We start from the raw sequence: 27,983 nt of genomic DNA on the forward strand, positions 1-27,983 counted from the left end.
TTTACTGTCACGTTTGTGTTGAAAACGGTAGCGCTAACCCAATAAGGCTAATTTGTCCAACCAGCCGGAGATCCTTTTAAGGATCTGTGTGAGAGATCAGAAGTCACCGCCTGCAAGAGTAGCTAGAGGAATTTCCCTTCAATCATTTTTTTTTTTTTCCTAATCAGCCATGTACATCTCATGTATGCAAATGTATGATCTATTGTGTATCTACCAGAAAAAAATAGATATCAATAAATTACAAGTGTGTGTGTGTGTGTGTGTCTGGGTATGTTTATATGTATGTACACAATGAATACAATACATACAATAATTGTAATACAGAATAAGGGTACGTACCAGTGTCTTCTTTGTGCTGTGAATGTACTAGGCTTGTGTGAGGAAGAGATATGAAGGAAGCCACTTTAAAGCAAAGGGGGCTGGGTTACAATATGGTATTTACTTTTGCAGAATTCCATCTTAAAAAATTTATAATGAATGATTTTGGCCCAAACTGGATTTGCAAATACATGTATACGCTAAATAGAGTTGCGGTTGTTTTGATCAATCCTCTGGGTTGGGTACATTTTCCTTGAACTTATTATTTGACTCATTCACAAGCTCTGTACCCAAAACGCACACAATTAGACAACAAATTAACAAAAAGTACAACCCTGACTGCAGGATATGCATATCTCATTGGGCCAATCCCAAAGTGATCCCTGTTGTTGCTGACAATTGATGGTTGCCGGTTTAGGGATTTTCATTTTAAGTTTGTTGCTTTCCACATGGCCAAGGCGGCTGCCTCATTGAACATATTTTTCAATATTTACAACTTTCTTAATTATTAATCATTTGTTTGTTTACCTTCCTAATTTCTGGATTTCCCTATGGTCTCCGCAGTACTTATTGAAATACAAAAAAAGTAGATGGTATAGTACAAGACTTTACAGAAAGATAAGAATGAAGCAGATTGTATTGTTACTAATAATTGTATTTCCTATATATTTACAATGGATGAATGCATGAAGAGGTGGCGGCCCCTCAGGGACAAATTTAAGAGGGAGCGTAATAAGGAGAGGGAGCTCCAGAGGAGTGGGGCAGGGGCCTCTGCGAGGCAGCCATGGAGGTACATGGCTGTGATGGGGTTCCTGATCCCATTCCTCATGGACTGGGGGACCTCGAGCAATCTGCCACGAGGTCCCCCTGCTCCGGACCCTGCCCTGGTGAGCATGCAATAAAATAGGTGCCGTTGCCGCGCTCCAACTCGTCATTCTATATCGGGGGAACGCCGGGGAATTACACTAGTGGTGTTTGGCGTGGTGCTTTAGATTGCCGTGCAAAAAAGCACATCATCCACTGTTGAAGGTTTTAGTTGACTCCTCCTGAATAGGCTATCAGATCCAGCACCGGAGAAGTCTCGCTCTTTTTTCTTTCAGCTGTACTTTTATTTTCTCTATTGTTGAACTTGCTGTTATTTGATGTTATTTAGTTAGAATTTAGATATAACATGATGTAACTTGATGTTACTTCAATAAATTTGGAAATGTTAAGCTTGGCGTATTTCATTAGCATTGTTGTGGGGCGATGGGGGCAGGTGGGGCTTGAAAATTCCCCCTTGTCCAAAGTGGGGGATGACCGAAAAAAGTTTGAGAACCACTGCGTTAAACTAAATGCGGCGGTGGTTGGTTGGACAGACGTCTGGGGGCGAGAAGAGGAAGGAGGCAGGGGATGAGATTGAGAATATCAACAACAAATATCAACAAAAAATTTGGCTAGTGGAAATTCTGATTGGCTGGTAATCAAAAAAGTTAATTTAGAACCCATCCAAAGTATGCTTACCACAAGCCAAGAGATTGTGAAATGATGGTATATGCTAATGTTATGTTATGTTTTATTTGTGATGTCATTTAAAAGCAATACACTACCCACACAATCCTTAAGTGTAACCCAACGTCTTTGATTGGTGGAGCTTGCAGTTACCATGGAAATGTTTACCGCACCCGTGAAAGTCAAGTCGATAACTGCTGCCACTGAACTCGATCGCTTACCACCACAGCAACCATGATTTCCCTTAGATTAATGGAAATGACAACACTATATAAACTATAACACACACACACACACACACACACACACACACACACACACACACACACACTTTTATCAACGATATAAACAGTATAATAATGACAAAGGTTATACGATGCAATAAACAGACTATTGGGTTGTAGCCGTCGGAAAAGGTTTGCAATGGTTTATGGGATGAGTAGTTCCTTCGCTCGTTCACAAAATAATGTACTCAGTCTTGTACCTTTGTCTTTCTTTCCGTTTTCCTTTCTTTTGTTGTTGCCCCAAATCAGATGTTTTATTGTCACGACTAACTTGACGGATAATTGGCTTGGTTCCAGGCTTTAAACTCTTTATATAACGATTTTCTGAAAAGTCGATGGAGAAAATGAATGGGAAATTTACTTTCGGAACCAGAACCGTTCTAAAAGGGGGCGGTCACTGTTACGCTCTACTAATTGGTTAGGTGGATGCCGATTGAAACCGAACCAGAGGTGGTTGTTGTTGAAATACCATAAATAAACCAAGCGCGCCCCCACCCCCCACCAGCACCACATGCAAGCGTCCAGTGCGATGCTCATGGTGACGTCACTCAGTGCATCCCAATAGATCAGTCGCAGCCATTTTACTCCGTCAGATAAACTTGGCTATTCAGAAAAATACACAACATACATCCGCCAAGGGCCGCGTTCGCCGTGCCGTCTACCGGAGCGCAACCTGTTTCTTGTTTGGTAAGAGCCGACAGCTGCCGTGTTGTCTTGTTTTTGGCACGTTAGCGTGTTAGCTCGATATAGCTCGCGTACATGTCATGAGAGATTCATGATTGTTTACGTAGCGGGAATGGATGGATGTCTGCGACATGGGGGTCTGCACCGATTAACGTTAGCGCGACTGACAGGCAATGATATCATGTTCGTTGGGTGCAGTCATATTTGCAGTGCCTGCCGCTGTCACACCTGTCAGATGTATTATCTAAGCGGCTTTAGCCTGTCCTACACCTACACTGCTGCCACCGCCGCATTATTCATACAGGTAGACATCGAAACCCCTGTGTATCAACGTTGGTCGCATATTTGAAAGGCAGTATGTTGAGCGCAAAATAGCAACGGTCGCTGTCAAGCGAGTAACTGTACGATGAGCAACCCATATCGCGTTTAGTAACATGACATCTCGTCTCTGTTACCCAATCCAATGTTATTTTCGCTATTACCGAGCGGAAGGCCGTGCGGTTCTTATATGATGTAATAATAGTGATGTCATCGTGTAACTAATCAGACCGAGACTTATGAGTCAACCACAGACATGATGAGGTCATTTCCGAGGTCATTTCTTATTTGTTCTTTTCATTGGAAAGTCTGAAACGGCGGATATTGGTGTTGGGAAAGCAATCATCTCTGGATTGTTTTTCTCTTTTGTGAAGTGTTTGTACTCACTGATGCTTAAAACACACATTTTCATTCAGAATATGTGTATAATTTAGCTAATGATAGCCTAGTTTTGTAAATGTTTGCCATATGCCTAGGTACTATATTTGCAGCCTTAACTGAAAACTTGTCTCATTTGTCATAAATATACCAGGTCAAACCATAGTGTGAAACTTTTCACCAACTGGTTCCCCAACCTGTTCCTCCTGCATTGTCTGTCAGTCGTGTTGGCAGTATGAATATTATTTTAACAATAGTCCCTGAATAGATTTAGCCTGCAGTCTGGGTGCACCTGGGTGTATGCTACTGGCTGCATTTCATTGTTTAAATGTAAAGCCAGTGGTTCCTTTGTTTCGATGGTGTGTTGACTTCCCTCACTAGAGTTTAATTCCTGTCACCTGACCTTTATTTTTGGCCCCTTATTCTAAAGCCTGAGACCCTATCCTCTGCTATTGTACAGGCTATCCTTTTTTTTTCTTTTTTTTATTATTGCTTTATCATTTAAAATGTGTCTTCCATTCAGTATAGGCCAGCAGCTGGCAAGGCAGGGAGGAAATGGCATGACCTGTCAATGTGTGGCAACACAGATGAACAGTGACCACGGCGATGACATCATTTGTAATGTTTGTTCCGTGGGAGAGAGCAACCAGTTGAGTCTGGTGTCTGCTGCTTAATTCTACACGGGCTTCCCACCACCAACACAGCTGACCATTATGTGGTTCTCTGTGTGTGGGTGTGTGTGTGTGGGTGTGTCTTCATGTGTGCGTGCGAGTTAGAGATGACATGGACGTTATGGCAGGATGGCAGGGACATCAGTCCAATTGTTATGTTTGTTTTTATTTTCGTCCTATTTACACAAATAGTAGGATATAGTATTCATTGGTAGTAGTAGTAGTATTAACAAAGTATGCCATTGAGTACTTGATATGAAGTGTGTGTGTGTGACCGATGCTATTTGTAGTATCGATGACCCCTGGCCCCGTTCTCGTCGGTATGCAGAGCTCTTCCAACAGTCCCCCCACCCCCTCTTGCTCTGTCTTTTTGTTTTTCCCAGATCGTTTAGTCTGGTCTAGGTGGGATCCTGTGCGCCCAAGGCAACTTTACATTTAGTTTGCAACGGTAAGTCCGGTTTTGAATGTGACCTAATTCATTGACCAAATAGGCTCCTCTCTTACTGGAACTGTGGTGCGTTGTGGTGCTGATGCAAATGGGTCAATCATTCACTCTGGTTGTTTTTGGTTTCAGTGGCCTTGTGAAATTCCCATCAACTCCCATGGATGTACATGTGTGGATGACTGGATAAAGCCCATGTTCAGGTCCTAGACACAAACAAATAATGACTTGGTTTAGCTTCCCCTGGAGTGTATATCCGCTTTGGGAAAACCACTGCGATTCTGAGATTCCACGATAACACAATTGTGGCACACTTGAGTCTAACTAGTTCACAATTAGCATTGGTTACTTAGCTTTACCACTTGATATGACGTGAAATGCAGGATAAGCAGACAGGCAGGGGGTGGATCAAACCATATTTAGCGCCATTGAGTTTATTTATCGTTTCACCTCTGCATATGGCACCTCTGCATACAAGCCAATATTGATGATGTAGTTTTCTACTCAAATCTAATTTTATATACAACAGCAGGCAAGCTGTTCTTTATTTCTGCTGTATTGATGTGTGCTGGTGAAGCCAAATGAATCCAATGTTGCCAGACACACCAACAAGAGGTAACTAATTAGTGGTAACACCGCCAACAGGAGGTAACTAATTAGTTGTAACAGCAACAGCTAAGCCTGTGGCTGTTGGCCTTCTAGCAGAAAGCTGAGGCATTCACTTGGTTTCTAAAGAGTTACTTCCAGCCACTAATGTGTATCGGATACTTGGACATCTTTTGAACACCAGAGGAAATTGCTACTTGTTTTGGCTCCTTTTTAAACGATTTAAATGAAGTTATTTCCCCGTTTCTTTGTAGAACAGTAATGACTTATTGGTCCCCTGAGGCGGACATTAATGAAGTCTAGTGAGAATGGTCTCACTGAGACGCTGTCAATTCTGTTATGTTAATGTTCTGTTATGTAAAAACACACAGGAAGAGCTATTTCACTTGTTTGGTTTCTATCTCCATCTTTCTTTTTTCAGGCTCTCTGAATCTCTCTGTCCAAGGATAAAGGTGCAACCAGATGTTTTTTGAGTATTTTCATATTTCATATTATAAGCTCGGGGCAGGTTAGTCTTGTGGATCTTCGACTACCTGCCAAAACTGACTTAGTTCATGTCTCAATGCCCAACCTTTAGGCATCCTTAAGCAAGATTTTTGTTCTTTAATGACTTTTTTGTTGACACCAGCTTCTTTGGATTAAAGGGTAAAAAATGACAAAATAAGCTGTTGTGCAAAACTGCCGATCTGCGTATGTATTTGCAAACTAGAATGCTTATTTAGTCTACGAGAGCCTAACTCGAAGCACATTTCCCTTTCTGAAGAGTAAACATTGGATGAAGCACATTGTGTTCCCCATGGCCCTAGTCGTGGCCGTCTAACACATTAAATTATTCCCACAACTGAGTTGGCTCTTCAGGCAACTTGAGGCACAACATAAAAGTCAGAGCCTCTCAATTCTTCCTTACTAACTTATATATATATACAGTACATCCGTACCATATATAGTATACCAGAGGTCAATTGATAATCTGTAGTTGTTCTGAATGGTTGTTGCTAGGCTCAGAGCCCCAAGCCAGGGCTGCCATCTGGACCTGGGATACAATTCTGCCGGGGACACGGTCCTGTGTTTACCCCAATGTATCCTAGTGGGCCGTTACTTTCCTTCACTCACATTCACTCTCTCTTTCGCTCTCACTCCCTCGCCCTCTGCCACTTGTCTTAGTCTTGCTATCTCTACCATCTCTCTCTTTCTCTCTGGCTCTCTTTCTCTGCAGCCTGAATTACTCTCTATCTCACGCTCACAAACTCGCTCTGTCTCTCTCTCTCTCCTCACTATCTCTGTTTGAATTGAATCCCGACTCCCGAACATGTGGCAGGCTGTGTGTTGGAATGTATGGAGAGAGTCTAAACAAGCATGAGATGTACTTTCACCCTGTACACCCTATCTGTTTTACTCTCCCTTTTTCCCTTGCTCTCTCTCTCACCCACTCTCTCTCATCGCTCTCGCTCTCTTGAAGTTTCCTAGCGACCTATATCCAATTGAAGCCCATCTGGTATCCAATCCAACAGGCTGATCTTTTGTACACCAGCCCCAGCGAATGGCTGGGAAAGGTCTCTCTTTGCATCATACCACCAAGAAGACCATATTGTTCTCCTTCTCCGGCACTTTGATGCCACAGCACTTAAACTGACAAGAGTCTCTTGAGCATCCCTTGCCATTGTACCTCTGATCGGACCCATCCACCTCCCATCGTCATAGAGACCGCTGCCAGTTTCCCCAGCAACACACAACACATTGGCCTTTATCAGAACGCTCAAAAGCGCACTAGATCGGAGAGCTTGCGTTTCGCTGTGGCTAATTTTGGTTCCTTCCTCGCCCACCGAAGCTAGTTAATATACTCTGATCCCGAATAATGTCGAGGTCCTAAAATGGTTGGACACGGGTTGTTTTTGTTGAGGGTTGAATTTCTTATTGAGTGTTGGAAATTTATGCTTGGACCGCTCTCTCGTATCTTTTAGGTTTCCTTATCCATGGCTTAGAGTGGCGGCAAGCGATCAGACAGACTGGCCAGACGGCTGATCCACTCCTCTCCCACCAAAGGTAAGCTTTGTCTTACGAAAGAAAAATCCCACCTGTACCGGGATATGACCCTAAATAGCTCTTGGTCTGTTTTCCGTCATCGTATGTTCCGTATCGTTATGGTTCGTATGTTCCGTGTTGTTATGTTCACGCTAAATGTCCAGCATAGGAATGGATTCCATTTGTTGTGCATATGTGTTGGTAGGGTTTATAATATTACACTTGCATTTTCTTCTCCTATATGTAGCCTCTCAGCTTAGGTAGAAACCCATTAGAAGTGTAGCGCTTGCCTATCCATCACATCCCTCCTTCCACCACAGGAGGAGGGAGGGATCCAGTGCCAGGCTTAATTCAGGTTTTGACTTCTATCACAATTGTGTAGGCAAATAGTCACCTACACTTGAATCCACTTTAAGTGACTCCCTACAAAGTCAGAGGCACGGAAGAGCAGTCGTCAACGATGCCTACAGGTAGCCTGCGGAGATTGAAGGGAATCAAACCCGAAATCTCACATTGCACTTCCGGCTCTTGCTCTACGACCCGCTCTCCTTCTGTGATGTCTTCTGCGGTTCTCGCGGCGCCGCCCCTCAGTCAGTCCATCGACTCCCATGGCGTAACCCTCGCCCCGATGGCCGCAGCCCGCACCACCGCTCGGTCGAGGTGGGGTGTCCTCTGCCAACGCCAACACAGTCGTTCCCTTCACTAACGGCTCCTCGGACCCTTACGACTGATGGCTGTCGGCCCTCGCTGAAAAACAATAACCGGCGCCGGCCCCGTTTGCGCTGGTGCGGCCCGGCCATCCGTCATCCCCCCCCCGGGGTCGTGAGGCTAGTCAGAGAGCCTTGGTTACCCGGCTGTTTGTTTTGCTCCCTGAAGCGGTTCCTTTCCCGGACTCTATTTTAGAAAACCGCCGTCACATGGAGACGACAGCGACGGCGGCGGTGCCGTAGAGCCGGTTCTTCAAACGGGCTTCCTGTGTTTCTCAGGCCTCCGTGGTTTGAAAATGATTATTCCTCATATAATTATCAGCTAAGTGCTGTGCTTTTTAATGAGAAATGGGGGCAGGCCCTGAATGCTTCCAGATGTTCTGCGAGCGAAAGGCCACCCCAAGCCTTTTAACCCGGTCCTAGTGCGCCGTGCCAACGCGTCGGTAATGATTGTTATTCCGAGTTGCTGGAGTCTTTTTTGGAAGAGCCCACAAAATGGTGTTGAACCATGACGTGAACCTGTGGGTTTTATTTCTACTTCTTCTGAACCATTGATCGTGCACATTAAAGTGTACTTAATAATTTATACTCTGCATAATTTAGTCTTTTCCTTTATAAGACTAATTAGTTATTAGTCAAATGCTATTATAAGAAAAAGACCCACCCCCACATCTAGTCTACAGTCAGTCCTGTATTCCTTTCTTTGTGGTTAGGAATAAAAGTCCAAATTAATCGGCTGCTAATAGGCATAGATTTCGCTATGTGCCTCTATCTGATCTTCGCTAACCACATGTATTTTCCCTTTTCTTTTCTCTCAGGTGTCGCTGTGACAACAGAGGCAGGAGGGCAGCCTCGCCTGCAGACTCGTCCACCGCTGCCCGGGACCCCCCCACACCCCATCCAACCTCCCTGCCCTCTTTAACGGCACCATGGAGCTCCAGGCTTCCATGGGGCTGTTGGGAGCAGAGGGGGATTGTGGGATGTTGAGTCTTCTCGTGCCCAGTCCCCAGAGTGAGGCTGTGACCCACGAGTTGGAGGAGCTGACTCTCCAGCCCAAAGTGAAGCTGCCCCCCCTCAACGAGCGTAAGAACGGTAAGCCCACATCTCCTTCTAGGCCAGCGTTTCCCACTGGAATGCCGTCATGGGGTTAGTTAGTCGTTGAGCAGTGAGGGAAGCAGAAGCGTGGAGACGAGACTGGCAAGCTGCTATAGCGTCTTTCACTTCTAGCGCCGTAGTTCGAAAGAGCTCTGAGGCACTTCCGGCGTAGGGTACAATGATGTTGTCCTCAGACCATAGCCGTCTCAGTCCGGGCTTCAGGCTGCTGCTCTGGCTCACTATGTGTTGGGACAGTGTGTGCAATGATGATGGAGGAGAACATAGGGAGATTTAGGTAGTTGATCCATATAGATGATCCAGTCAGGGCACCGTTGAAGGCAGCAGCAATACTTGGAATAGAGATAAAACAGTAGAAGGTCCAAGTAATGCAGCATTAAAATACAAAAGTCGTATTGTCTGTATCCGACCATAGAAACTGCACGTACACACGTGTGTGGGTATGTGGGTGTGTGGGGTTGTGTCTGTGTGTGCCCATGGTTAGTCAGTCATTCCGACCGGTCGGCTTGTGCACATTGTCGTTGGGTCAACCAATCATTGGCTAACGGCAGTGCCTCATCAACATTCCAGCAGGCGAGCCCTGATATTCCCATCAGATTTCACCCAAAGGAAATTGCAGTGCGTTCCACTCGCCCGGCTTCCCGTCACTCTCACCAGACTGTGGCTGTTTGAACCGGGGCCACCGTCCGGACTGAGAGGCTGACGGATGGGCAAGATCGTTCTTGCAGCAGGTTTTTCAGCAGCGCTGGCACGCAGCTCCTTTGCTGTACCGGGTGGAGTGCCAGTCGGTAATGATAGCCTGGGACAATATTGACACGCTGGTGTTGAGCGATCGCGGGCTTTCTCAGGCAAATTATACCCAGCGATATCGATCGGATTTCGAGGGGCGCTTGTCGCCCAGTACTGGGAGTGATAAAGTGGCGCAGGTCGTGTGAGGGCCTCGGGTTTTGTATTCAGCACGGCCAAGAATGGGATTTACACTGCACAGTGACTGAGTGGAAAGACTCTGTGGAATTACAACAGCAGCAGCATCACACACTCTCTACATACACCCCCCCCCCCGGGACGTAAACACAGACACACACACACATGGCCCAGACACAGATGGCTCATCCACTCCACCTCCACCTTTTCCAACGACCAGTTCCCCTTCTGTGTTCTAGTGTTTTAACACCCATGTGTTGAAACTGCCACCTTGACTTGGACTTGGCTCTTGGTTGGTCTTGGCGGTTGGCTGGGGGGAGGAGAAGGTGGAGGAGGGGGAGGAGGAGACGGAGGGACTGCAGCCAGCACCGCTGGATTGGCAGTAGCTCTGTGCCGCGATGGCATCGGCAACTTGACCGGGAGGCTAATCTATCAGATTAACATGTGAGCACAGATGTAGTCAGACAAGCCAGAAATAGGCTGCAGAGAACAGATAAAAGACTCTCTTATCTGATAGGATACTTCCTGCTCTTTCTTCACGCTCTCAACATTTAAGTACAGTTTAAACTAGGCGCCATTTAAAATAAATTAGCTATATTGTCTTTTTAGCCTTTTTGATGGACAGTGAAGATGGAGGTTAAAGTGGGGTTGAAAGAGAGAGAATGACATTTCGCATAGGACAGCAGGTCAGAATCAAACCTGGATCCCTGCAAGGCGTAGCGCCTCTGTGGTTAGAGTGTTAGCAGGCTCAGCCACAAAGCAGCCCATTATTTATCATGTTCACTTCAAAATCAGAATGGGAACCACTCAGCCAGAGAAAGAATGGGGGACTCTTATAACTGACAGTATCTCTCCAGTGGTGTGGGTCAAACTGATGATTGACACATGCACGTGTGTTGTGTGCACGTATGTGTGCACCTATCTGTGCTGTGCAGGTGAAAGGTCACTTTGTGTTTGCATGCCCCTTCCTGGCATTCGGGCGTTGGAGAGAGATGGTGAAATTGACTGGAAGTCTGATGGTCCCACCTTAAACAGGCACAAGAACACAACCTTCTGGTCAATACGTATGGTTCCCTTTGCACTGGAGATTTGTAAAAAAAATCTGGTGCAGTTCATATAAACATTATTGGTCTGAATAATAGCTACTTCTCTGTCCTCAAACGTGTGTGTGTGTGTGTGTGTGTGTGTGTGTGTGTGTGTGTGTGTGTGTGTGTGTGTGTGTGTGTGTGTGTGTGTGTGTGTGTGTGTGTGTGTGTGTGTGTGTGTGTGTGTGTGTGTGTGTGTGTGTGTGTGTAACCAGGCAAAAAAGATTCAGATATATGTTTAGGAAAGACATGTGCTCAACATATACAAAGCGAATGTCTCGCTATCCAGGCTGATGGAAATATGTGCACCGATTCAAGTGTTCATCTTTTTATAGGAAACGATGATCGCACGCTTTATTTTCCGAGCGTGCCTCTCATCAAAGCCCTCTAGATGTTGTTGGTGTTTTTTGGTGTGCTTTGTTTTGTGCATGCAGCGGTCCTGTTGTGCTCGGCTCTGATTGGCCCATGCTGCTGACTCAGGCATCTGTCCTGACGTCAGGCAGTTACAGGAGCTAGTGCAGCCCAGCCCTCCCCTGCCCTCCCCTTTTCCCTCCTCTGTGTCTGGCTGTGAGCATGTGTGTATGCAGATACCCTCTTTAGGCACACCAAGAGACACTGAGAGACTAGAGGGGGGGAGAGAGCAAAGAGAGAAATACAAGTGAATGCCAGAGAAAAATCTGGGCATTGTTATAGTGCTGTTATTTTCCTGGACAGGGTGTGTAGCGCGGCGGACTCGCAGCCTCTCCGGTTTCACTCCATCCAGATCGAACACAACATGACTGTAGAGCGCCGGACATGCTATGTTAGCTGAGAGCCGGCTCTTCTAGCAGCCAGTGGCATGAAGCTAAAGCTCGGTGCTTTGGAGAGCAAGTTGTAAGGGAGTAGGCGAGCGAGGGCACGATGGCTTGTATGGAGATAGTAACACCTGTCGACCTGACCAGCAGGTTCAGCTCCGGTAAGAACTTTGTTTTTGTTCTGCTCTGGTGTTAATCATGCTAATTCTGCAGGTTGCTAATGCTTATTGACCGTAGCCATTTCAGCTTTTCTCATTCTCCGTGTTGGTAGCTGTAGTTGAGTCTGTCTGTCGGAGGATTTAGGAGGAGTGGGGTGGGGGGAGGGGGGGTGGGCGGGTGGGCCGTGGGCCGTGGGCGTCACACTATTTTCAGAGTTTGGACGCTCCTTCTGGAAGTGAATCATGAGTGCGACCCTCTGTTCCCTCGAAGGGGATCTTAGACTGAACTATTGAGGAATAGGACAAGGCTGGACACTTGCATCATATCACTTGACACGCTGATTTTGGTGCTACTTGTAGTAGAGTTGAGTGTGTTTGGGATGTAGGGGGTGGTGTTACAACAGTGATGCACTTGTAACACACTATGTAATAAAGTAAATAATTAATATCCATAAAGCGGCCCAGGGGCAGGAACTACAACTCCCTTTGTGCAGTTAGTTGAAGTGCCCCTGTACTCAAAGTTGGACGGAACATTTGTGTTGTAGTGTTTTCCCTTGTCGCTAGTGCAGCACTAGTATATTCTTTTCATCGATTGTTTAATTTCTTCTGTTGGGCTCGTGGAAGAATCATTTAGTCTACAAAGTCGTATGAATATGAATGGAACCTGAGTGCAAATGGATATCTTAATTTTGCGTGGTTTGACTGACAAGCCACCAATCTAAGGTAGAGAAATCAGCTCATCAGTTCATTTCCTGCTGATTGACGATGCTTTGACTCATCCTTCCTGCACCGGGGATTTGTCCAGAGAGTCTTCCAGCAAGCGGGCAAATTTTCAGATCTAAACCTGCAGGCTGTTTGTCCCTGGTGTCTGGGCCCCCTGGCTGGGGTGTCTGTCTGTTAGTGGGACACGTGGAGACTGGTGCTGTGTATTGAATGTAATGAAGGACCTCGTCTCTCTCATGCATCTGGGGGGGGGGGGGAGTGCATAGCCAGGTGCTACGCTGTCTCTGCCAGCTGCACGGAAAATATGTACAGTTTCTCGGGGTGAGCTATCGGGTGCCAATTTAGATTTACCAGTGCAGTGTCTGTTCAAAGCGTGCCTGTTCGAAACAGGTCAATGGCTTGGCCTAGGGTGTTGCTGCTTGCGGATATCTGGAGAACCGCTAATCCGAGGACAACTTCAGCAATTCACACGGCGAGCGAGACGTCGATCGAAGGAGCAGTTGTCGAGAAAATCGCAGGACAGAGAGACAGACAGACAGACAGACAGACAGACAGACAGACAGACATACAGGACTTCTCTGATTATAGTTTGATACGTTTAGGAGACATTACAAGCTTTTGGGGGGATTCCAATGTGTTCAATGAATACAGCCTTGCTAAAACGGCTGTCTATCAATGTTTGTCTAATATGCTATCCAGTAAAACATTTGGATCTACAAATCGAAAGGAAGCCTCTTCCTCTTTATTGTCCGAACCTCCTTCAGCTGGACGGTGTGACTGGAAACATATTTTCTATTGTTTCACTTCCCCAAACTTCCTGTTTACGGACAGCATTGACCCTTCGTGCTTCCTGTCGTGGTCCACATGTCAGCCGATGCGTCGTTTTTTCCTCCTACAAGCCTGGCTTACGTGTGCTGCCTCCGTCCTCCTGTTCACAGTTCTGCAGCTGAGGCTCCAGCAGAGACGGACCAGAGAACAGCTGGTGGACCAGGGCATCATGCCACGTGAGTAGAGAGCCTCCCTTAACGCATCCTTCTACCTGACGTCCTACCTCTCGCGAACACGACTAGCTAAGTAAAACCTGGCTAAAACTAGGTTGACACAGAACGAAGAGGCAGGGATGACGCCTACAGTCAAACTTGCAGACATTGGGATCCAAAGCCAGAACTGTTTCGGCTGGCACAGTCGAAGTCCCTAGCCGCTACACTAACCCCCCCCCCTGCATGCACAACACATGTTATTCTTTTCAAGTGGGGTGTAATATCTCGCACATGAGTGACACGGTTAAACGAATGGGACACCCTGTATATAATCTATATGAAACCCATTGTGTTGGGGGGAATCGCGCATCCTTCTGAATCCATGGTGCGTCCCTGTTTTGATGCATGTGTTGATGAAACTGTTTTTGTGTTCTCCCCGTAGCCCTCAAGAGCCCAGCTGCTTTCCATGGGCAGATACGCAGCTTGGAAAGAGCAAGGGTAAGACTGCAGCAGTGAACAAGAGAGTGCAGTACACACTGAAATACATTGGTATGACAACATCTCAGACTTGACCCAGCAACGGCAACCTCGGAACTCGGAACACAGAATTTGTACATTTGAAAGAAAAGTCAAAAACTCAATCCCGTATGTGATTGGTTGAGACCGATACATGGATATGAATTGGTCAATGGTGGCCAATGTGCCCAAAGGGATAGAAACGCATTGGGAGACGATCTGCAAACAGGACACCTGAAAAGAAAGACTCTCCTGCAACTTTTAGTTTTTTTGTCTCATTTCTTAGACGGAGAACTTCCTCAAACACAAGATCCGCAGCCGGCCGGAGAGGGCAGAGCTGGTCCGCATGCACATCCTCCAGGGTAAGGATGTGTAGCTCATCACCGCTGGTACATCCAGTCTATTATCTGAGCTTAGCCTGACAGACTCAAATGTTTCCCCGAATGCTGCTCTGGCTTTGCCCAGGATTAGGGGGTCCCTTCTCCACCGCATCTCACAAAATTGAGTTTGGCCCAGACGCTGTTTGTACAGTGCTCCGGGAGGTGCAGCGCATATTACATCCACCGAGCGCTGAGTGTTATGCTAGCACGTGGGGGAGGGAAGTCAAAACATTGCAGCCTAGATATTAAATCGTTATACATTAAAGAGGAACTAAGTACTAAAATGGAAATGGCTTGGGCAGCGCCGCTTCTGGTGAAACCCGGGGTATGGTGAGTGAATCAATCCAGTAATCATCAATGTTTGATGGTTTCCGGTATACTTAATAATAAATAAATACATCACATTTGGCAGGCTCGTTCATCCGCCACATCAACACACCGACCTCCCCCGACCTCGGCAGGGACATCGTTAACCTCCATCAGTCGAGCTTTAATCCATCCATTAACAACCTTGTTCTGTTTTTGTTTTGTTTTGTTCTCCCGCTCTCCAGAGACGGGGGCGGAGCCGTCGCTGCAGGCCACCCAGATGAGGCTGAAGAGAGCCCGGCTGGCGGACAACCTGAACGAGAAGATCGCCCAGCGGCCCGGGCCCATGGAGCTGGTGGAGAAGAACATCCTGCCGGTGGACTCCAGCGTCAAGGAGGCCATCATCGGTGAGTGGGCAGGGCCAGGGGCTGACGACAAGACATCTGATTGGTGGTGTGGGTGGGTGGGTGGGTGTGCGTGGGTCAGGGACACTACAAAAAAAAACGACGACGAAACGAAAACGCGAGACGAAACGCGACACGATCGTTTGTTTCAGAAATAAATACGTTTTGCTTGAATACAGAGCATCTCCGAACAAACCGGTTGTTTTTTGGCGTTTGAAAACACTGTTTGAAGCGTGGTCTCAAAGGTCAAAAGAGAGGCAGCTGTGGACGCTGCGGTGGCCGTCAGTGGTGTGGTCTGTCCTCCACAGTAGGCCAGGTCAACTACCCCAAGGTGCTGGAGGACGACAGCGGGGACGCCATGTCCCCAGAGACGCCGGCCAGCCAGGAGTCCCAGAGCTCCGCCCCCTCGCCCGCGGAGACCCGGCCCCCAGAGACCCCCACCCAGGCCCCACCTCCACCACCACCACCCCCACCACCGCCACCGCAGCCGCCGGCACCACAGACCCTGCAGGTAGGAGGATACGTGGCTGGTTTGCAGTAGGGTAATGGCACTATTGTACCTGGTGGAGATACCTTTGCTTCTTAGGTCTGGAGGTTGTGTATATAATATAATATATGTATTTACCTTTTAAAAGTAAATAGTTTCATCAATGGCAAAAAGGTAATTTAAGTAAGACTGCTTCAAAGAGGTTTCAGTGTGCAGACTTGTAAGCGTTGAGTGTGGATGCAACATTGCTGTTTTGAGCTGTTTTTTTTACACAGACAATGCATATTTCTGCCCCATCTGCAATTTAGATTTTTATGCAGTAGTCGATGCATTCAATGGAGGTTGTTGATATTTCCAGTATAAAGTCTTTTCAATGTCTTAAACGTCTCTCCATTACAGCCCCTCACAGTTGTTTCCCAAGCGGTGGCAGACTTCATGAAGGCATTCTCCACCAACGAGCAACTGACTATTGGCCAAGCAATTCCTCCTGCACAGCCAATCACCACTGTAGTTCCATCAAAGCCCGGCCCGACGCTTATTAAAGTAAGCACGACAGGTCCAATTTACATATTTTTGGCTGTAGTTTTCATTTTATTTTCATTTATAGTGATTTGAATACATCATTGATTAAGCTAAATCACCAGCATTGTAAATGGCTATAGTGGAAAATCAAAAAGGTATCAATAATACAATTACTAACAAACATTTCAGATAATAATAGATTTTATTTAAAGTCCATGCGATCGGCTGTAGAATTTGTCTCAATCACATTGTTTATTGTGTACAACAAAAAGCAACAAGAACTGTTTTAGCTTATAATGTCTCAATCCGGTCACTCCTCAACTCCATCTCTCCCTGCGTCCCCAGCAAAGCCAGCCCAAGCTGCCTTCGGAGAAGAGCCGCAGTAAGAAGGGCAAGGAGGCCAAGTCGCGGGTGAGGAAGCTCAAGTACCACCAGTACGTTCCCCCGGACCAGAAGCTGGAGGCCAGCGAGGCGCCCATGGACTCCTCCTACGCTCGGCTCCTCCAGCAGCAGCAGCTCTTCCTCCAGCTGCAGATTCTCAGCCAGCAGCAGCAGCACTACAACTACCAGACCATACTGCCTGCTCCGCTCAAGTAGGTTTAAAAACTACAACTACCAGACCATACTGCCTGCTCCGCTCAAGTAGGTTTAAAAACTACAACTACCATTCTTCAGTCTGCATATAGTATCAGTATTATAAAGTGTATTCACTATATAATAAGTAAAAAGTTGTATTGTGCTACAATCTGGAGTTTGTCCTACCACCCTCTACTTTGCCAGCGGTATCTCGACTTCCACTCTCCTCGTCTTCCATCTTTTACTTGATATTCCTAACTCTTACCATGTCTCGCTCCCCCTCTCGCTCTCTCCCTCTCTCTAGACCCGTGGGCGAGGGTCAGGGCGGCACCTCCATCGTGGTGTCCCTCCCGGCCGCGCCCATGCCCCAGACCTCGCCCCCTCCACCCCAGCCGGCCCAGACCCCAGCCCGGCCGAGCGGCTCCCTGTCCAACCGCAAGCCCGGCGTGCTGCCCGCCAACCTGGAGGAGATGAAGGTACCCAGCGCTGGTCCCAGAGGAGGTGGAGGTGGAGGAGGAGAGAGATTTACCACGGGCCGTCACTACGTATTTACACAAGGCACCGTTGTCTAGACTTTGCCCACGGGCCACGATAAATAGAACAGTGCCAGATGGGCCCGGGAATAGAAGAAACAATACGCTTTGAGGCCAAAAGCCCAAAAAATCCTAACTATAGACTCCATGTTGTGTTTCAGTCAGCGATGCCAATGGGGCACGTCGGCGCGTGAGTGATGCGCATGGTATGCGGCTGTTTGTAGGATGTATATGAAGATAAGGAGATCCTGCCGAAACACAGCACAACACAAACACAAAATGTTGTAGCGTCTATCGGCCCTTGCACTGATTGTTGTGATTGTTGTGTAAGTGAGCCCTATCATGTGTTGGAAGACATTGAGTCGAGGAGGCGTTCCCAAATGCCACAAGTATTACTTTCTCTGCAGGGAATTTCCCTCCAAGGCATACATACCAAGGCTCATTTAAGGGCCTACTTAGTTTGAGGTATGAAATGGAAAAACTGGAAAGGTTAAAAATAACCACCCTAGCAGAACGTCATGCAACGTCATGTCAATGTGTTCTTTGAACCTGCTCCATGCACGTTGACGCATTAGCAACCTCTAGTGACGGATACTGTTATAGATGTATGGTTTCCAGTAATGGGTCCCTTTGTGGCGCACTGTAACTACCAGTGCTGCTCAGAACCTTGGCGTTCCTTGCAGCGCCATCCATTACCACACCTTATAAAACGCCTTATAAACACAGAACGTGTGACCTAAAATCCAATCTCCTGACGTGTGTTTTCCTTTCCACTCTTAAAATGTGCGACACGTTCTTAATTTTACTTGGTCCGACTCGGATCAAGAGTGGATCCGAAAGACCGAAATAAATGTAACATGCAGGAAAGGAGCATGGTGTTGGGGCTCCACTACTACATTGTTCTACATTGTTTTACCCTGTAATGGAGTACATTGCTGCAGTGGTAAAGAGTCATAGTGCAGTGTCTAAGTCTAATGTGCCACTGTGCAAGACACACCTGGTCTCCTCAGCCCACCTCTGTACTGACGACCGTCCGATCTCTTTCCAGGTGGCCGAGTTAAAGATGGAGCTCAAACTACGTGGGCTTCCTGTGTCCGGAACAAAGACCGACCTGATGGAGAGGTTGAAGCCCTTCCAGGACAACCACGGCGCCTCCACCCACAACTCCACCCCCATGGAGCTGAGCAACGGCAGCCTTGCGGGACGCCTACCTGTCCAGCAGAGGGCTCTGGAGGGCAGCGGCTCCACTCCTCCAGTCTCCCCCCTCTGCAGCGAGCTCTCCATGCTCCAGCAGGACCTGGCCAGGTCCAGGGCGTCCCCCGACCCCCAGGAGGTGAGCCCCGGGCGGGGAGGCCTGGTGTGGGCCCACCCGGGCCAGGCTCCGGTCCCGGAGGAGAAGGACCGCAGGCTGCACGAGAAGGAGCGGCAGATCGAGGAGCTGATGAGGAAGCTGGAGCAGGAGCAGCGGCTGGTGGAGGAGCTCAAGATGCAGCTGGAGGTGGAGAAGAGGAGCCAGGACACGCCCTCCTCCGTCAGCTCCTCCTTCCCTGCCGCGCCCACCACCACCACCGCCGCCGCCGCGCCCGCCCTCGTCAACTCCAACCTGATCAAACTAGAGGGCCGACTCCTGGCCAACTGCTCGTCCACTAACTCCATCCTGGGCCCCTCTGCCCTCCCAAACCAGCGGCCCACGGTGGTGAAGCTGGAGGACGTCACCGTGTCCTCGGGGAGGCCCGTCCACCCCCAGGTCCAGACCCAGATGATCCCCCAGGTGCAGCTCTTCTCCCAGATCCAGCGCCAAGGAGGCCCCGGCCCCCGCTTGGTCTCGCAGTCCCAGCGGAGCCCCAACGGCCATCAGCATCAGCCCCAGCCCCAGACGCAGCAGCCCGCCCCCGGCCTGCAGCAGTTCTTCATCAGCCACCAGGGCACCGTCTCCCAGGTCTTGGGCCAGCCCCAGACCCTGCTGACCGCCGGGAGCCAGCCCACGACACAGATCCTCCTGCCCGTCTCTCTGCCCAGTAATAGCACCGCATCCACCACCACCATCCAGCTGCCCTCCGCCTCTGTGAGCCTGCAGCCCATGCTCCAGCACGCGGCGTCGAATCCAGCCCCTTGTCTGGTGCAGGCCTCGCTTGCCCAGCTGCAGAGCTCCAAGATGGAGACGAGCCAGCCAAGCCAGCAGCTGACCAATCACGCCCCTCTGATGCAGGTCCGTGACATCACCTGATAATTTCGTGACATGAACAATGTCAACAAAGAAAATTTAAAAAATAAAGTGAGCTCAGGGCCTCCTTGTGCCTGTTGCGACACATGACTTGCATAGTACAGTATGTGACAAAGTATGACAGAATATCTGAAATTAAACCCATTGACACAGGCAATTATTAGCACCTAACTTATCTGCTATTGTATATTAATAACACATAATTCACGACTAGGTGCCTTTGTAACCCATTTATTTTTTATTTATTTTACATGCATTAATAATCACTGCACTCTATTGGGGAGCCATAACCTTAACACTGTACGTTTGTAAGAAGGCCTTTGAGGCTCATCTCAAATCAAATTCTTTGCATCCGAAAAATAATGGAGAAGAGCAGTGCAGAGCATCCGCAGAGTCCGCTGGCTTGGATGAGCCTGCTGTGTATCACATGGGTGTTGTTTCTTCACGGGGCCTTGTTTCACGGCCACACTATACTGATTTTTTTGTCAACGTGTTTTTTTCCCCCCGGCCGTGTCCTCATAGACCCTGGCGATGTGCAACAACACTCCCACGGGCCTGGAGAAGCGGAATAGTCCGGAGGCGAATCCCCAGTGTTTCCTGAGTCGCTCCCCGGAGAACAGGGTTTCCCCGCGGGCTTCTCCCAACCACAGCCTCCCCAACGGAGGCCTCAACAAGGTATTTTAGAATGTTGTTGAGGGACCTCTGAGGCTCTATAGCGCTTATTGTTGCAGTACCTTGCATTTACACTTTGATAGCAACCCTCTTTTCTGGTCTGGGACTTAATAGAATACACCTTATTTTATTTTATTGCAAGTGTCTTAAAATCTCCTGCTATTCATAACTGTTAACTGTATATACAATTTCTATGTCTCTTGCAGTGTCCCTCTCCGTTCCAGCAAACCCTAATCCTGCACCCGACATCGCAGGTCAACCAGCCCCCAAAGAGCAAGGAGCCCCCCCGCTACGAGGACGCCATCAAACAGAGCCGCAATCTGCATCTGAACAACATCTCACAGGTCAGACAGGCCCGCAGTGCTCTGAGGCGTGCACGTTCACAATCACATGCACAATCACACACTCCACAAAAACACTTTATAACGACGCACAAAGCTCACTTGAGCCCAAACACATGGCCGTATCAGATGTTCGTTTTTATAATTGTTTTCCCAAAATAGATTTGAGTCTATTTGAAGCGAGCAAAGATAATGCAGCCAAGCTTCATTTTTGTGCTTTGCTCACTTAACAACATTTTCTTTGACCGAATACACTCTGGTAGAAGTATGTGTTTCACAAATACACAGTTCAAAGTGTGGAAGTGAATTTCTGGCAGATCTGACAGACCACTGAAAACACTGCAAAGATCTATAAATACTTATTTTTAAATACCAAGTATTTATTCATTCACAGCCTCAAGGCTGTTTCCTTGGTACTGGTCGCACACACGCCTCAATGCTCTTTTTCTATTGGCTCGGTTCTCAGGTTCCCACAGCAACCAGCCAGCAGATGGATGACTTGTTTGATATCCTGATAGAAAGTGGGGGTAAGCATGCACGCACGCACGCACGCACAAACACATCGGAGGAATCCAAAGAAAAGTGTCAAATGTTGAAAAGTGCTGATGACACCAGACACCATTGTCTTAAAAATAACCAACAATGTGTCATCTGATATTTCAGATAACACATCGTTATCTGAAGGTTCTTTTCTACCATTGGAACAACGAAAAGCATCTCGCGTCAGGACTCTTATCAAACCCTAAAGGACACTAACCCGTGGTTTTGTGTCCTTGGTTCCTTCCTCAGAGATAACCCCCTTCATCCAGCAGGACCCCCACAGCCCCCTCCCCAAGAGCCTGCCGGTCACGGCCACCGTCACCACCCTGCCGGTGAACACCGCCTTCTCCAGGGCCCCGCCCCAGATCCAGGTCGCCCCCCCGCTGGCCCTCAGCCCGTCCCCCGACCCCAGCCTCTCCTCCCTGGCCTCGGACCACCAGCTGGAGGCCTTCCTGGAGCGCACCCTGGGCGGGACCTCCCCGGTGTCGGACCCCCGCACCCTGGGCCTGATGGAGGAGCTGCAGGCCCAGCTGATGGAGCAGCAGCAGCACCCCTACTCCCCCATGGACACGTCGGAGCTGTCCTTCTGCGACTCGTCCCCGTCCTCGCTCAACATGGGCCTGTCCGACCCGGGCCTGGACAACATGGAGTGGCTGGACCTCACCATGCCCCCGGGGCCCGCCGGGGCGCTGACCCCTCTGGGGATGCCCTCGGACTTCCTGGACACCCAGGACCTGCAGCTGCATTGGGAATAGATGGAGCTGGGCTGGGGGGTTAGACTGATAGGAAGGACCCAAGGTGATGGCGTCTGGCAGAGCGGCTCGACCACGCCCGAGAGAAGGACGGACTACGCCCGAGAGAAGGAAGGACCGACCGAGTAGGAGGCTAGTGAGGAGATGTCCACCAATGGCTAATCGTTGGAACTCAATCCAGTCAGAGTGTAGTGATGACAACGGTAGTTTCTCAGAGAGAAGACGCTGAGCTTGTCTGATGGCCGTAGCACTTGTCGAGGAGTTGTTTCCTCAGAAGGAATGTCCATTCACATTTGAATCGTTCAGAAGTTTTCACGATGGCCCATTCGGCCAGCAAAAGTTGAAGCTATGTTGATCATAGCGCTACCTTTCGATTATCGCAGACTCCATTTATAATAGCATTTGATCAAAGTTGAGAAAGTCACATATGGCTTTATAAGTCAGCATTAACCTGGGTAACCTGTAGACCACTACCTTGAGTACAGGGTTAAACAGTAGAACAGACCGGGCCTTGGGAACATGAGGCCTACAGAGACTCTTTGGTGTGTGGCTGTGTGCATGTAAATACTGCACACACACGCACGCACACACACGACCCTGACAAGACAACGTTGGCTTGGCGACAGACCCGTTAGGTAGACATTGTTGTTACAATTGCTGATATCCTGAGGCATTCTGTGCCAAACTAGGTGAGGTGCTATCAGTGATTCTCTGACGGTTGACCCAGTGTTAGGCAGGGCATTCACTTCTTAGACCAGGACCAGGTTGTTTTAGGATCTCTGTCGTCAATACTTTAAAATGACTAAAGCAAAAGCTCACTTTCTTCCACTTGCTGCATCTGGATGCTCAGTATACACACTTCAACCCTGTACAGCACTTAATCCAGAATATACAACACATGCGTGTGGCCAGTATAGTCTGCGATATGAAGCTGGCACCAGACAACCCCCCCCCCCCCCCCCCGTCGTCGTCATCGTCGTCGTCCTGTCAAGCTCGTCAGATGACAGTGGGTCGGAGGCTCCTCCCACTCAGTGAGAGACACTATGCACTAAAGAGGCAGGGGCAAGCTATCGCCAACCTCACATCCACATCCAAAAGGAAATGTGAACTTTGATGCCGTTCCGACCGGGTCAGATCGGCACCCCGGAATGAAACGACGACCACGGTCACCACGGCGATCAGCCCTGGTGATCTCCCAAAGCCCTTAGCTCCTGAATGTAACCTCTGAGATGTTAAGAAGGACTAAAGCAAGACGCTAGTCACACATCCGGCAGCTCATTCGTTTCCCTAGCGATGGAAACTATAACCGACCACAGCGACTAAGGGAACAAGTACCGTTACATCAACACATGCACAGCTGACTGAAGTGCATGTATGCTGCGGCCACACCCTTATGAGGTGTCTGAAGACTTTACAGAGAGGTGCTACTTGTTCATATATATATATATATATATATATATATATATATATATATTAGTGCTGTTGTAAATAGCTCTCTGCACTTTTGTTTGCATGTGGTTCAGAGTGGGAACTTCACCACTGAGATGGTAAATGGCTCCACATTGAGGGGTTTGTCTATGATGTCTGGCCTCCACCAGTCGTTGGTCGTCCTTTGTCGAGCCAAGTGGCAGAGGAGAAGAATGTAGACTCGCCAGCCAATAGATAACTTTAAGATTAAGAAGATTCCTTCCTGCCCGTGTGTGTCTGTGTCTATGCGTGTTTGTGTCAAGGAGATAGAGAGAGAGAATGGAAGAGGAAGAATGTGGGCAAGTAAGCATGTTTGTTTAAACGTGTAAATTCGTCTTTCTGTGTTTTTCTGCATGTAAGTCCTGGCACAATTTCTCCATGTGTACAATTGTATCCGTGTTGAAGAGTTCAGGATAGTGTGATCGAGCCACTTTCCCTCCAGCTGTCTGCTTCAAATCTATATCTAGAGAAAAAGGACACGTGTTGTCCTTTTGCTATTGCTAGATACTTTAACTTTTACTTTAAAGAAAAGGCTTCTGATGACTGTTGAACCCGGGGTTCGGTTTTATAAAACGCATCTTCTGTTTACTGCTTTGACACGGTGACATGTTTCTCTTGGATAGAACGTACCTTTTTTAAAACGACCACCTTTTTGATATTTCACTACCTTTTGATTGATACACACTTGCTGTACAGCGCTTTGGAATCCAAGGAGTTTTTATTATCATTGATCTCATTTGTTAAGGCCTTTCTCTTCAGTAGTGCTTGTTAGTTCTAGGTCCACTTCACTAGATCCATGACAGAGGCTTTTGGGTATCGCTGATTGATTCATTCCGAAGGCCAGTTTCTGTGGATATATACATTTGATATTTTTTTTTTCTTTTTTTTTCTGAAAACCCTTTAAGAAAATATTTAATTTCGTCCTGACAACATGATACGCTTTGCAACTCACTTCGGCAATAATCTTACGCCTACGCATAGAAGCATCAGTGTGCGATGGTTTTTCAAAGCTATAAGGGTCATGCAAAAAATATAGCATAGAGGTGTTCTCTATACTAGGGAGTAATAACTAGATAAGAAATAATAAGAGATTGTGTTCTTTTATTTTCATGAGTGTCAACTGTCACCCAGCATCAATTACTGCAACTGCTCAAATATCTGCAAAATTTGGGGAATTGTTTGATTCATAGACGTCAGTAAATTATCCTTTGTTTTTTTTTTATGGATTTACAAATTATCAGCACAATCTTCACTAATCCTGTTCAGCAGTGCAATGACGATGATGTTCTTAGTCATTTATAGTTTGTCAATTGTTGAATATTGAAATGGTGGATCATTCCCCAGTTTTTGTGTGATGTCATGGTGGTTAATAGTCTCGTTAAGGTTAAAGCTGCACTTTAAGGAAGACAACAGAAGTAAGAGATATTTGTGTGTGTGTGTGTGTGTGTGTGTGTGTGTGTGTGTGTGTGTGTGTGTGTGTGTGTGTGTGTGTGTGTGTGTGTGTGTGTGTGTGTGTGTGTGTGTGTGTGTGTGTGTGTGTGTGTGTGTGTGTGTGTGTGTGTGTGTGTGCACGCATCTGTACAGGTCTTTTTATGTTTGTGTGTGCCCGCAGTCAAAGAAAATGCCAAATACTGCACAGAGTACATCATGTAATTCCAAAAATGATCATGACTAAATATTATTACAGTGGTTCACTTGTTATGTTTTTGTTGATTATATTCAACCAAGTAGGATAGAGGAATTGTCAGTACTTTTTGTAGACATGACTTTACAACATAGGACTATGTTTTTGACATTCGCTCTGCTGCCTTTAGGGCTTTATGAACACACATCCTTTTGTTGCCAAAAATGGCAGAGGAACACTGAATATATGGTTGCATTGAATATATTGTCACGTTGAATATATTGTTCACTTTTTTTTCTGAATGTCATGGTTTCATTGTTTAGTTTATTTCTATTTATCACTTTTTTGGGGATAAGTGTGTAGAAGATCAACACTGTTAAATCTTTTTTTTTAAGAAGTTCTGTAAAATAATCTGTAAGAAATGTTATTGTTATTTGAAGTCGGTTTTTGTTAACTTTTCATATCAGATTTTCTCGAAATCCACGGCAGCCATGCCATAGGTTTATAAAGGTGTGCTGTGCATGAAGCTATGTCTTTTTGTTTTTACTCCCACTTCAAATTGGCCACAGGTTGTCAGAGGTTATCATTGATTGGCCAGAGACACGGCTCAACGCAATACTCCCAGCTGATCTCCTGACATACCGTACTGTATGTCCGATCCTGCCTGATTATCAATGCAAGATCCTTTACAAAGTAATACTAAATGTTAACGGTTATTCTGTTATAGCATTTCATATGTGAGGGCCCCCTTTAGCTAGGGGGGGCTTGTCATGAGGGGGCTTCTATGTAGGTCTGTGCAATGTAGAGTTATTTGGGTAATTGACATGCTTTACAGAAACTTGGTCAGTTTGCATAAATCGTGTTTGACAAATATTTTACAAAAAGAGTACTTTGGGACGCTACGATACGTAGGTGATTTAGCATAGTGTAAAGAACAAGGTTTACTCATGAGGAACAACATGGTTCAAGTTATGGCACATGGAGCCCTGGTGGCTCTTGGTTGGTTCCTGGGTTTAATATGAAGCAATAATGGAAAATATTTTTCTTTGAAGCGGTGCTGGACGGTCTTATCCGGGCAGCATTGATGTTTCTAACTCCTTGAGATCGGTTCAGAAGCACTTTGACCGTGCGTGTTCCCCGACCAGGGGTCCACCCTGACCCCACCCCTTCCTGATGTCACCACTCTCTTGACCTCTATGCCCCGCTCTTCATCGCCGTCTAGCACCCATATCTATCCCAAGAGTTTCTACTGTGTCAGAGGCAGCAACAATACAATCAGTACAATTCAATGTCTGTTTCCTTTCACAAACGCTATTCTATTACAGGGCAGTGTTGTTCTGTTATAGTGCAGTGTTGTTCTGTTATAGTTCAGTGCTGTTCCATTATAGTGCAGTGTTGTTCTATTACAGTGCAGTGCTGTTCTGTTATAGTGCAGTGTTCTGTTATAGTGTAGTGCGTTTCTATTACAGGACAGTGCTGTTCTGTAACAGTGCTGTTCTGTTATAGTGCTGTTTTGTTCTATTACAGTGCAGTGCTTAACGTTCTATTACAGTGCAGCGCTTGAAGCCGTTCTATTACAGTTGAGTGGCACTCTATTAAAGTGCATTGCTGGACTATAACAGTGCGCTGTTCTATACAGTGCAGCGCTCCTCTATCACATTACAGCACTGTACTATAACATTGCTGTTCTATTACAGTGCAGTACTGTACTAACACAGTACAGCCCTCCTACACATCACGGTTGGACAGACGGGTCATCAAGGCCTCGCCTTGCCAGTTGCTTTATTGTAAGGGTTAGTGTGAGTCCACCTTCTGTTGGGTCTCAGCCGTTGGCTCACCCCTCCATTCTCCGCCCACACCCCTTGCTATGCCTCGTATTGTGTGTATGCCATATGTTTTGCACATTGTGTACATATTTATATAGATGTAATGCATATTTTTCTACATGTGTAACACATTCATTATTTTGTAAATAGTACTCGAGATGTGTATATAAGTAATGTTACTGTATGCCTTTTATGTTGTCAATAAAACAATTGGTGTACTGTGAATGTGAGTAGTATTGACATTCCTAGAGGGTCAGTAGTACACTGGATGAATAGAAAAGATAGCTGGATGGATAGATTGAGAGATTGGCTCTTAAAAGTGCCGTTGGGTTGGTTATCCAAGGGTATCAAGAATGAGGTGAGGATGGTGAAGGATCTGTAAAGCAGTAATTAAGTCAATACATGATGTCTGATGGAGCTCTGTCTAGAGCGAATAAAATTAGTTTGCAGATTTCTCTGGTTCCGAAGCTAGTTAGATGGTCTTTGGAAGAAAAACCAAGGCCCACTGGCCTTCTTAGGTGATGTTGATGATTTCTTTTTTGTTGCCATGGTGTGTGTGCACACGAGACGATCATGATTAGCGCCACGTACATAGTTAAATCAATTATTTGATATTACAATTATTAAATACCTAGCATTAATAAATACACAATTAAATGCATGCGGGAATAGACCATAACATGTAATGCATTTATTAAATTAAACTTGAATTATTTATTTAATATTGTCCCAATTGCAGTTCCATACCTCTCAAGCTAATATCTTGAGAGAAAATAAATACTTGGAGCAGAGTTCCTTGTATTTCATAATTCAACAACCTTTGCTGGCTATTTGCATGGGTGACTTTGAAACCTGTTCTGGGTTCATGAACTATAATCATAATATTGTTAGCTGGCTCAGTTTATCAGGCACTATTTGCATCACTGGCTGAGGCAAGATGTCATCTTGTCTATGTAAATAATACGACTTTTCAAAATATTTATATATATTTGGGATATCATGTGACATCCACCTAACATCAGAGTTATACACTTTCTTCGATAATGTCATCATACACAACAGTATATATAAATGGAGCAATATGGTTGGAATCCACAATGCAAGAGTAAAAACGA

General features: G+C 46.8%; 1 protein-coding gene across 4 annotated transcripts; it reads left to right on the forward strand.

The window, feature by feature from the left end:
• Positions 1–2,650: 2,650 nt before the first annotated feature.
• mrtfba (myocardin related transcription factor Ba) lies at positions 2,651–26,948 on the forward strand. Of its 4 annotated transcripts, none has more exons than XM_084485867.1 (16): positions 2,651–2,780; positions 7,154–7,235; positions 8,740–9,013; positions 13,657–13,722; positions 14,141–14,196; positions 14,501–14,576; positions 15,146–15,307; positions 15,613–15,815; positions 16,191–16,334; positions 16,659–16,906; positions 17,194–17,365; positions 18,471–19,631; positions 20,169–20,321; positions 20,525–20,662; positions 21,126–21,186; positions 21,449–26,948. In XM_084485867.1, exons 3-16 carry the CDS (start codon positions 8,851–8,853, stop codon positions 21,952–21,954), a joined length of 3,309 nt encoding a protein of 1,102 aa, XP_084341993.1. In that variant the 5' UTR covers positions 2,651–2,780; positions 7,154–7,235; positions 8,740–8,850; the 3' UTR covers positions 21,955–26,948. The 4 variants fall into 4 exon arrangements, with proteins under 4 accessions (XP_084341993.1, XP_084341995.1, XP_084341994.1 ...); XM_084485869.1 differs by having other exon boundaries at positions 15,616–15,815; XM_084485868.1 differs by lacking the exon at positions 2,651–2,780 and adding an exon at positions 4,549–4,592.
• The last annotated feature ends 1,035 nt before the right edge of the window (positions 26,949–27,983 follow it).

Source organism: Micromesistius poutassou, assembly GCF_964030765.1.
Source record: "Micromesistius poutassou genome assembly, chromosome: 21".
In the NCBI taxonomy this organism is placed as follows: Eukaryota; Metazoa; Chordata; class Actinopteri; order Gadiformes; family Gadidae; genus Micromesistius; species Micromesistius poutassou.